The 12,586-nt window shown below is 33.0% G+C and overlaps 1 protein-coding gene and 1 long non-coding RNA gene across 4 annotated transcripts in view; both read right to left on the minus strand.

Moving 5' to 3' along the window:
* Positions 1-7,882: 7,882 nt before the first annotated feature.
* LOC123693276 lies at positions 7,883-8,874 on the minus strand. The gene is made up of 2 exons (XR_006751670.1): positions 8,583-8,874; positions 7,883-8,196 (listed from the first exon to the last, which is right to left on the minus strand). It is a non-coding gene; the product is annotated as an uncharacterized LOC123693276 (long non-coding RNA).
* Positions 8,875-9,846: 972 nt separating this feature from the next.
* Positions 9,847-12,586, minus strand: part of LOC123693021 — a 126,204-nt gene continuing 123,464 nt past the window's right edge. For all 3 annotated transcript variants that reach the window (XM_045637885.1, XM_045637886.1, XM_045637887.1), the window contains 2 exons: positions 12,139-12,304; positions 9,847-11,155 (listed from right to left, as the gene is read on the minus strand). In XM_045637885.1, the coding sequence (XP_045493841.1) occupies positions 10,991-11,155; positions 12,139-12,304 (331 nt within the window). In that variant the 3' untranslated portion in view covers positions 9,847-10,990. The remainder of the gene's footprint in view (positions 11,156-12,138; positions 12,305-12,586) is intronic.

Raw genomic sequence — 12,586 nt, forward strand, 5'->3', positions numbered from 1 at the left:
TTAATTTCCCGTATCCTGAAAACTATAGACTAGTGATATATCTATGCGGAGACGAATCTGTAGTTAATTAAAAAATTGAAAACAAATTCAGCATCTAAATAAAGAAACAGTCTGGTTATTGAAGCTATTTATTTATTCATTGAATAGCAAACGGCGGAGTGGTCCCCGCATTGTGATGCACAATTAGCAGACGAAGCCAGGAGTCAAGTAATTGGCGCTCCGGTATGCGTCAATGTAAAAAATGAACCGTTTTCCAATTAACACGTACAGCTTTTGCATTATATTGTTCCATTTTAACTGCTTTTGTTTTTAATATGAATGCTTCGTTTATTGACGCTTGTGAAACTGGTTTCAGCCGTGTTCGCAAGTTTTTGTAAGCATTTGATATTTCCCCGTTTTCAGGATATTCTGAGAATAGTTTTAATCATTTTCACTTAGGACGCGATAGTAAAAATTATTTTCGAAAAACTTTATAATGTTCAAAGAGAGCACGGTACCCACTCAGTTTAGAAAGTATTTTATGACATGCACTTGCACATTAATTTTACTGGTGAATTTAGTTTATTTTGACATTATATTAAATTATGATGAAGAGGCCTATACTTAACTATCTATGGGTTAAACTGGGCTGAGAAAGAATATTAATTTATATATCAATGCATCATTTTCAAACAACGGAATAAATATTTTAACAAAGCATGTGTAATGGATATTCATATATCAACACAACTTTTTTTAACTAGATCAAATGGAAACTAAAAATCTTTATGACACAGTAAAGTTACGTGTTCGTGATTTTAATGCAAATACACAAATACGGAATAATCACAAATAGGCAAAATATTCATAGTGGCTATGATTTTTATAGAAGTGGGAAATCACTTGCCCCTTGAAGCATCGCTCCTTGTGTTCTCCCGCTCTCACTAATTCTTAGCCCTCCGCCCTTTGATCTGAACAAGTCAATCGAAAAGATCGATCCCCTGGTTAAACATCACAAATGAAAAGTCACCAATTGGGAATGTTTTAAGTAATTGAAGAAATTGAAAGTGTTTTTAAGATTCCAATTGGAACAAAGATTGTTATCGGTTGTATTCAGAGAAGTCGCGTTTAATTTTATTTCTGCGTTCATTGTTGTAATTGATTGGGTTCCTGAGGGATCTCGTATTGTTTACAATAATTTTGGGATTTTGATTGTGTTTGACGAGTCTTTGTAGTTTAGCCCGCGATTGTAAATTGGGGCTGTTATTTTTAAATATTCTTTATAATCTTTTTTATGGGTTGAAATAATTAATGGAGTATTTATATCAAATTATAACAACGGTCAATGTTTTATTCTGTCATACCATTTACGTATATATGTACGTATTTATGCAATAAGATTCCCCTCTTTTGATCTATTGAACTGGAATGATATTTTTTTGTAAATTGCACATGCAGGATATTATTTTTGCGCCTCGTTTACTCAGATGATTATCTTGCATGTGTAAATTCAGCTTTGATGTTTCAGCTATTTTATCTTATCCCATTATGTGACATTGTTTATTTATCTTATATCTATCAATTTCTTGTATGTTGTATTTATCTGTAGCGATCGATCAAGTCTTGCTTTTAGAAGGTACTTATCATTTGATACCACATCGGCATTGTAGCATCTTAGTCTTAAATTTTACAATGGAAAATAGTAATATTTAGAAAATAAAACCTTTTCTTAACACAAAGATTCTATGACTTTACTTTTTCTCAAACTACCTACAACATTAGAAAACATCTTTCCGATACCGCGAAGCCAATTTCCGGGGATCCACGTACTTAAAGCAACTTGTACCTTCGTTATGACGTCATAAAATATTATGCCGAGATTCTTAGAAATTTTGCAATGACGTTACCCTTTTACACACATTAACTAACTTTTATTTGAAGGTGAGCACACGGAAGGATAAGGACTAAAACATGGACACCATGGTTTCACTTCACTTATGTTTCTGTAACTTTAATAATGTTCTGAACTTTTTACATGGTCACGAAATTAAGTAAGTTGGGTAGTTGGTGAAATGGATTTTTATGTTTGAGTTATACCTTTAACTTTTAAGACACATTATACCTATTTCTTGCTTCGTTAAATTTTTTATTTTCACGCTGTAACTGTAATAAAAACAAACGGGGCCATATTTTTATGAATGAACTGATTAAGGATCAGAGCCAATAATATATAATAGAAAGAGATAACAATACACAAAACATTTACCTTAACATAAAACTCAGTTAAATACTCATAAATAAACATAACAAAAGAAAAAGAACCATTCATATTACACCAACGACCGCTTGTGTCACGATATCATAAACACGGAGCAGTAAATACGTAAGAAAGAAAGACATCGAAAACAAAAGTCTCACAGAGAGCCATAAAGTTGACTGTACTACATCCCGGAGGTACTATGGTCTGTATGCGAAAACGAACGTGCACCTTTGGGACCGTATCAAATGGATGCAGTCGAAACTTCAGTACAATCGCTTAATCTACAATTTCAAATGTTTCCCTGAAATAAATACTTGTATATCGGCATATGTACGTAGTGAGAATAGTTCTGCGAAAGGGAAGTAAAGGAACCAACATGTCACTTTATTTGGGGTGACTTTCACTGTGCTTAAAATAACTTAAAATATTTTGAGTTGAGTAAAATTTTAAGCAACATATTTGCAATCATATATTATATATTCAACAAGAATAGAAAATAAAGCCCTTAAAAATAAACAAACTTTAAATATGTACTATATTAGGGCATAGCAATCTAAAGGTGTAAAATTATACTTAAAAACAAATAGAAGTAAAATTTTCGGATGGATTCTCCTTCACTTTTATTTTAGTTTCCTTTAAAATATGTTGATGTAACTCAGCGAATGTATTTTTACACAATAAAAATAACAATAACACAATTATCATCCATAAAACGAATACCAGCTGAAAAATTAATTTCAGTTATAGTAGCGTTCGTGATCGTTAGATAAGGATAATAGTCCAATTCAATTTAAGTGAGTACGTATATGCCGTCCTCATAACACACCGTACTGAACAAGGTTTTATAACGCGTGTAACACATTTTGTAACATATATTTTTTAATAATATTATACCTGATGCTCCTCTTTACGTGAAAAATGTAAATGTATCGACTACTCTTATTTTTAGGCAGTGGTATAAATACGTTTTGTTTTGAAAACTATCCCTGTATTACAACAGCATCAATCTAAATAGATATTTCGATACAAATGCTTCCGTTTCGTTTATATAGACACACAAAATAATATAATAGGTAAATGGTAGCGTAGAATAAGTATACGATACGGTCAGTATTAATTAATAAGACCTGGTATTTTACACCTTAAAAACCAAACCTTCTATGATATTTATTAGTATTTTCACATAATATTATATCCATTTTTCCTTTCGAACATTGTACACGTTAACACATATTGTTTGGATTGGCCATGCGTTCTTGTTATTAGAATTTATAAAATAATAACATGAACTGAGAAATGAACTTGATTAAGCCACGCATAAATTCATTTTTCTCCATTTTTCTCTCACGTCCCAATTTGACTATCTGGTAAATGGATTAAGCCAATTTGTTCAAAGAAATTAGGCCGCTCTTTCCCTCTTATACGTAATTCTTTTTATTCAAAACTTTCCTCTCGGTGTAATGTTTACTGTGGCCTTTCATGTTTATTCATAGCTACTTTGTCAGCATTAATCGAATTGGTTTTTTGCATTTCAATGAATTTATTTAGCGGTCGAATAGCTTAATCTGTATTCTATATTATATTTTTGTCTAAATGTACAACTAGTGTCGATATTTTAAGGTCTTGTAATGCTATTAATACCCGTTACTCCACGTGTCTCTACTTTAATGAAAAGGCTGCTTAACCGATAGGGATGTTTTTAGGTATCCGCCTGGGCATCAGCAATTCAGCAGTAGTCGTCAATAGGTAATCCATAAATCAATGAAACAATATAAAATTTGAATAATGACTCCTTTCTGTTGTAGATACTAGTACTTTATAGACATTGAAACATTTAGCTTAAGAATAAAAAGATGATGACTGTGATTTTATTCTTCCCTTTCAATTTAATTCACTGAAATTCGTCGGAGTCTGCCTCAAAGGATTGTAGTTTCATTGCCAAAATTTCGTACGGGGCAATCAATCAGCCTATAGTGCCCTGTCTGTTCGTGACTTTCTACTAGGTACACACTGGAAAAAATGACCAAAATATTATGTAAAACCAAAAGTAAAAAAAAAAAACAATAATCTATTAGTAAATGTAGTATGTCCAACATTCCATCGTGCGGATTATAGAAAGGAAAACAATCATTTCTTAAACAGCAGTTTCAATGTCAGTAAAAATCGATCAGAATCCTCTTTGTCACTGATACCCTTCTTGTGGATATACGAGCTTTTTATCACAGTTCAATGGTTTCTTTTAGAACAAACTCTTCGCAAATAACTTGAGGTTGCTAATTCCAGTCACGAGCAATGAGTGTATGGAAGAAAAATAGTTTTACGGTTCGCATCACGAGATCGATTCAATCGACATCAATATTTCTCAAACTTAGATATTATAATGTGAGTTATGAAATGATTTTTGTATTTGACTTACTATTCTATTAAATATATGACCATTAGCTTTGGCACGCGGCTTCACGTGGAACAACTGTTTGTAACAAAAAGGTTTTATATAAATCCATGGATCTAGAAACACTAGAACACACACAAAACACACAGTATTATAGAACACATAATAGGTACTGATTTAACATAAAAATAAAAAAATTCTAAATAAAATCTTTCGTTTTGTTTTTCCATGAATGAGTGATGAATGCGGTCAAACTGAAAATTAATCCTTTAGGCTTCAATTTAATCTTAATCATGTAGATTGGAGAACATGGATCACCTTGAAACAATACACACAGGCTTCATTGTTCACTAATATCTCTATAGGTACATAATATAATGTTACACTTACCGCTCAAGTGTCTCATACCTCAACGTGGCATGTAACAGCTTTCAACGTTGTTATATCTTTATAGTTTACCGATTATGATAGACGGGCGAGTAATGAGACGAGTAAGATGTCTCGAGCACAATGAAGCTTATTTGCGTACCTACCAACAAAAGACTGTCACGTGTTGGCCCCAGGCACCCACAATTACCTCACGATTGTGAAGATGAAATTGCTTTTTGAAATTTTCGCAAAGAATTTATAGACAAAGAACTTTTTGCCTATCAAAAAGAATAAGTTTATGGCCGTCATCAAACTTCAGTTCGGTATCAGACTTTTTTAAGATTAATACGATATATAATGTAAGAACGCTCATAATAGTAATCCTCTTAAATGTTCTCAGATATTTTACTCCATAATTTAAACTATTTTAATAATAATATTCGTTCAACGTTTATGATTAAGTATGTATTATTCAAAATCCGGCGTCTCTGAATTTAATTGAAAGTTAGTCGGAGCTAAAAGATGACCTGAATTACCTAAGTAGTTTGAAAGTTTGACTGTTAATGTCGGCACTACGTCTCTCAAGTCTTGACTGTACACTGTACAGTGTACCTAGTACCAACAAATTTACCACCTTACTTTTCTCAGCACTTATTTCAAGGATGTTAAGCAAAAATGTAGACTATAATAATATTAACAACAGAACCTACTCTAATACTTTCTTATAATAAATTATTAGTACATAAACTTAAATCAAAAATAATTTTTAACTCTGTGTATGTTTTCCATGTCTTGATTCTTTTGATTCGATTTTTGGGACCTTTGTCTTTGAATGGCAGAAACGACTCGCAGTAACGATGTTTTAAGTACCTAATTTAAATTAATATCTATTTCTGTTATGTTTTAGTGCAATTTTCCGGAATTTTAGAACGTTAGGTACTCTTTTAATACGAAACAACAATATAATTTTATGTAGGTACTTGGATTATAGTTGTTAAAACTGTCTCTTCCAGTTCTTGATTGTTCCTAAAATTGACAAATTATGCAATAATTTTGCTAAGTTTGGAACAATATTGTTAAAATTTTACAAAGATATTGTGTGTAGCTCTAATCGGTACAATAATTTTAAAATAAACAAGCAGTAGATTAAAGTCGTACGAACCTCGAAAACGAAAACTTTAAAGACGAAAAGGTCGAAGTATCGAGGGACGAAAAGGTAATTCACATAACTATAGGTAAACAGCACTACAATTCTATCGCCTGGCGTTCATAGTTTATAATAACATAGTATTATGAGCAATTAGGAAAGTGATCTAAATGCCCCTTATGTGCATATTACATCCCTTATAAATGCATGTATAATGAACCGGTCTGAAGGGTTGGCTAATGTTACAAAGGGTAGTGGTTTGCGGTCGGGAGACATGCGGGCTATCCTTGCCTTGTTTTAATTTAAACTATCGCATAATGAGGATCTTTAATGTTTTATTTGCAGTACACGATATATTCCCAGTATATTGCTACTAAATAATAAAAGTCGAGTAATAATTTAAAGCTGTGTATAAGTATTAATCATGTACATTTTCTTGGTATTAGGAGGTATTTATTATTGAACAAGCGGTCCGCCCCGGCTTCGCCCGTGGTACATTTTTACGTTTTCTCTCCATAAGAACCATCCTCGTACTTCAAGAAATGTAATAAAAAAAAAGAATTATCGAAATCGGTTCAGTTGTTCTCGAGTTATGCGCTTACCAACACATTTTGCGATTCATTTTTATCGAAACGCAATAATGTACAAATAAAGTAAAATTAAGTAAGTTAGTACACGTACATATTTTGAATGTTTTTGAAAAAATGAAATTGTCCTTGACTACTTACAATACACATTTTGTCACAGATACTTACTATAATATAATATATATATTTTTTATTAAAAAATCTGTTGAAATTTCCAGGTGCCCAAAGACGGCTGCTACGGCTTATATTATTTTTAATTTTAATTTTAATTAAAAGCAAAACAGCAACACTGGTTTTAATCGAATTTGATGTGACAAAAAAATGCATTCTCCACTATAAAAAAAAAAAACAAAAAAAACAAGACAAACTAAAACCGATAACCAATGTATTTTTGTCATATCTGCCATCTAGGAATACATATTAAAACTACTAAACATAAAAAAGCAGTGAACAACTTCATACATATTTCCATAGATGTCGCTTTTGCGAATATGACAATTTTTTACATAATTTCTAATGCTTTTTCTATGGTTTATTATTAATTATTACCATTATATTAATACAATATACACACGTACGTAAACGTCGTTTATTTTCATTTTTTTGTTTCTAATTAACGCCATCTTTTATCCTATAACTGAAACCATATAAGTTACACACATACACAGACAGGCTAATTACACAAGAGCGCTCTCAAATCTAAGGTAACCGATCATAGGTGGCGTGCATTTAGAATGCGCCACAAAAGAAGACCCGTAGAAGCGGCGCTGTCAGCGCTCAAATAATGTTGCCAGTATTAACCCTTTAACGGGCAGAATTTTTTTTGTTAGATATCAATATTTTTGATATGACGTTTCGTTAAGGACCTTTTATAGATGCTGAAAATTGATAAATTGACTAGTTGTGTCTTCCGGTTTTACCTGCAGGCCGTGGTTACATATGTAACCGAGATCATTTAGGGAATAAGTTAAGTGGTTACATATGGAACCGAACTGGACTATGACCGTTTAGGGCCTAACTTAATTCCCCATAGGAATGCCTAACCTTTAGGTTTTCCTGTGGGCAATTAGTAAGTGCTTAGGATAAAATTAACGTCATTTTGGTATATAAGGGTATTTTAATGAGCACATAATTAAATAAAAGATATGTTATTTAGGAAATCAAATTATTATATTTACTATTTCTAGTATAATACATGCAAAATCAACAACCTTTTTGCATTAGGCAGTCTTTGAATTTGTCTTCAGAGTGGAATAAAGTTTTCAGTCTCTCTCTCTTGTACACAAATACAATTCTTACATAACTAATTCACATGAAAAGTAAGCTAACGGGATTCAAAGGAAGATTCTCCTCAGGATCCGAATCACCACCAATATCAGAATCTTCAGCCCGACTATCATCGATTCCTGTCATCATGGCCTCAAATTCCTAATCATCAATCCAAAATATTTCTTTTAGACATCTAAAACAAACAAAATAAATTGTAATGTGGTCAAAACTCTGCACAATTATTACCTACAGTGTAGTACTTTTATAATGTAAAACCTCGTCATACAAAAAACCTGAATTTGGTGTTCAATAACATCTTTACCCGAAAATCTCAACTTATTGTTATGTTATTTTCGTAAAATATATTTATTTAACTTACTAATAACAACTAATAAACTTTTCAATTCATACAAAAAGTAAATTTTTGTTACAATTGAAAAAAAGAACCAAAAACTGACCTCAAAATTAACGAAACGTGCTCTTCATATTTAACTCATTAAAAAACTTTGTCACACAAAGCTACATGCAAGAATTATATATCAAATTACTGGAAAAATAATAAATAAACTATTTACATACCTTATTTTATTCAAATATCACAAATTTCCACAAAAAACAATTAAAAAGCAGGAGAACATAGTCCACGTGCACATCGCAAACTCTGAATGGACAGAAGGCACAAACGTAACCACAAATATTTAGCGTCATTGCTAATAGTTCGAAACAACTTCACACCTGTGGGTACGATTGTGTGTTACGCCCGTTCAAGGACTACGCGAAAAACATATAAGGGTCATTTTATATAGAAAGGTTTAGATAAAATCAACCTTACAGTCAGATGTGTCATGTGGTTACAGCCGCTATACTAGTTTTGCTTATGCCCTATAAAGGGTTAAGTAATTCAAATGTCCCCAAAATTTGAGAAATTCATGTTAGGGGCAAAATAGGGTACCTAATAAATAATTCCGCTTCATTGTTTGTGATCAGTATGGACATTTATTTGTTTATTCTACGCATGAGTTTCGAAGTGATAGAGAAATATTTAAAGGTTTGTATGATAATATGAGGAGTATTATGTATAAAGGTTTCCAATCAGTTGTTTTACTCCTTTACTCCAGTTTAATATCGGTTTGTGGAGTGTGAATTGTCTACACACATTTATAACGTATTTCTATGCAATCGTTCGTGTTATCTTTATATATTATATCACCCATATTTTTGGAAATGTGGTTGAAATCATAGCGGATGGTTGGCAACTTGTGCCTGACCTTTTTCAACAATATTATCACAATATGGCCGAACTGTCAATTTAGTTCGAAGATTCGAAGTGACGGGGTCCAATTTTAGAATTATTACTACCTACCTAATATTCTGTATTGCTTTCTTCGACAGACTACTAAGTAACTACCTACTACATATTTAAATTAATAGCCGAAACATTTATACGTAGGTAAGTACCTAAGCATATTTTATGGAGTCATAATATCTGGGGGCACGGTAGTGCCCCCGCCAAGACGACCCAAGCGAACAAGCGAAGCGCACGGGCACTACCTACCTTTTCTCGAAGCGCTTCGACGTTTTTTTGATGTTTTTTACTATTTACGCCAATTTGTTGCTTGTAGGTAAATAGAAATAGAAAGGTGCGTGAAGATTCCCTCAGATTTTAAGATCAGGTTCCTACAGGTGTTCTTAAAAATTATTGGGCTTTTTTCTAAGCTGAGTTCTCATACTGAAATGTGTATTGCTACTTACTATTTTCAATATGTATTATATCTATTTATGTTTGTTTTTTAAAGTAAAACACTGTTCTAAAATATAAAAGATCCCAAAAAGAAAAACAAGGTTACATTTAAATGATGGAATTTATTTCTCACTATGTCAGTAGATTATAGCATCTAAACAAAAATAATTGCAAGTTGTTAATATACATCATTTTAACGTTTTATTGATGCAACAGTAGGTAAAGTTAAATGAAATTAAATTAATATAATCATGGCTGAGTTTATTGTACCTAAAATTAATCATTTGAATATCAGGCTCAATATGAGCTATCACAATTCTCGTCCGATGGTCCTTACCACTGATATGGACAAGGCTATGTAAATACAAAACTCAAAACCATCATCAAACATATTTTATTTCCTCATCTTTAAATATCACAGTAGGCAAAGACCCGGCGAAAATCTGAAAATTACACTACCAAAGCATGCAAGTAACGCAACTTTATAACTAGGTCATTTATAATTCTTAGTAAAAACAACTGCGATTACATAGACATTGTATTTCAATAATATCAGAAAAGTAGTTTTTTTTTTTATTCAATGAGTCACGTTACATATTAAAATTGTACCATTTTCAGACTCGCGCAGTATAAGAAACAATAATATAAAATACTGAATCAAACATTTATATAACATAGTTGATCACTCCCACTGATATAGAAGCATACGTGTGTATATAATTTCAAAAACTATTTGATCGATTTTCGCCCATGAATACGATCATGTCTAAAATAATTTAATGAACTACAAAATGCCCTAAATAGTCAAAAATTACATTTACAAGGCATCATGGTTTTCTAAAATAATTATTGGATTCTCGTCACTAGTATGCGCGACCGCATTTTCCTAAGTTCATTCATAACTTTAAATTAATAATTAAACTAAATCATTTGACTATCACACATACTTCTACGCTTATCAACGAAAGAACACTCGCAGACTTCAATGCACTAATACTTATTAATACATCTAGACTTTACATCACAATAAAGTGCTGAATGAAGAAGACTAACATTGGTCAAGAAATAATAATTGGTCAAAAAGATATGTTTAGAGATTAAAAGCGTGCATATAACACCATTAAAATTTTGATATTTGAGGAGGATATGACTTGTTGATATGAGCAATATCCATAGAGCTCGGTTGAGGTCTATCGCTTAACCAGCGACGAAGATTCCGGCTTCTGTGCTGTTATATCTTATGTCGTTAATAAACGTATATCTGTTTAAGTTGAGGCTTGAGCTCAGGTGGTATCGTGTACACTTCCTGTTCAGGCTTCTTCTTAACTAATCTTTTCCAACGACCACCAATGTTCTTGCGGAGACTACGAAAGCTTGCACGCTCGTTGCCAATCGGCTGCATCAAATTGTCCTGAAAAGATAAAAACAAAGATCTTATTTATTGAGAAAATAAAAACACAACCGTTTTAATTAGAATTTTTAACGGGCGTATTATGACCCCAATGCAATTCCAGCCTTAAACGTTCCGTTATCGTCCCCAATGCATTAGGTGCTTATGCACCAATGAAGAAACGAGTTCCAGTTACACAATACACTCTTCAAGTTATATAAAACTACAGTTGCTACCCAAATATACGTTCACAAACGGTCGTTTCGCGTTTATATTATTATTAGGTATCTACCGAGTACCGACTCGGGGACTTCCAAACATTACTATTTGAGAGACCGGTTCTCAAACAACGCGGTATATTTGATATTCAACCTTTTTTAGCTTAGCAATATTATACAAAATACTTTTTATGAATTGATATGTCTAGGAAGCTTGTATATATAAAGTGAACGAGGCCATACGTGTGAGGTAAGCCTTGAATACGTTGTTGAACGTTGTCTTAGCAATTAGCATTCTTTGCTTCCTAGTGTCATTTAATTGTAGGTGGTCTAGCACTAAGTTATTTATAATTGATAAAAATGCAATAATATTTATGTGTACATTTAAAGTACAGAAAGGGAGTTGTAAAGACAATAATAATTCTTTACAATATTAGCCTCCTTTGTTCGTTAATGAAAGAAGGTCGAATGGTTACAACATGTTCGCCTTGCGCAGCTTTCTACTCAGTTAGCGTGTCCCGACATTTAAATTTATTTTAAACCTACTTAGACGCAGTTGTCGTGCCGTAACCAACTCTCACTTGTGGCGGGGAGGGAGATTTAACCACTCACGATATCTTTTTCAATATTCTTGCAACTTTCCATACCCTTGTTTTAATATGAGACAAATTTAAGAGTTTGAATTTAGTTACTGCATACCTATAACAAAGTCTGGCATACAAATTGAATCGAGGTCAAATCAACATTCATTGCACAGCTGTTTGTTTGTTTTGTTTTGAAACTAACCTGATCGTGAGGATAGACGTAAGGCGGAGGCAGTGGCGGTGGGAACTGCCACAAAGGCTGCTGACGAAAGGCAAGAGGCTCGGGCGGTGGTTGCGTCGCAGAGGCCTGGAGCACAGCTTCGGCAGGGTGGACCGAAGCGGAGTGCTCCTCCCTCTTGCGCAGCTTGCTGTGGACGATACGAATCGCCATCATAGTACCATTATTCCCAACCATTGTATCAAATGGTACTTCCACGCAAGAATAGTCAAACACACTGGGCTGGATCACAGGTAAAAAGTTCCAGTCGGGCAGTCACAACATTTCACTTATTCACTCACAGCCGTGTTGCGGTCGATCGACGCGCTTTACTAATCACTAATTAAATAAATTATCACAATTATAATATTTTGTAAGTAGAGCTATTGCACATATCACTGCTGCTAGGAACGCGCGGTAGACCGCGTTACGC

Source organism: Colias croceus, chromosome 7, assembly GCF_905220415.1.
Source record: "Colias croceus chromosome 7, ilColCroc2.1".
Lineage (NCBI taxonomy): Eukaryota > Metazoa > Arthropoda > Insecta > Lepidoptera > Pieridae > Colias > Colias croceus.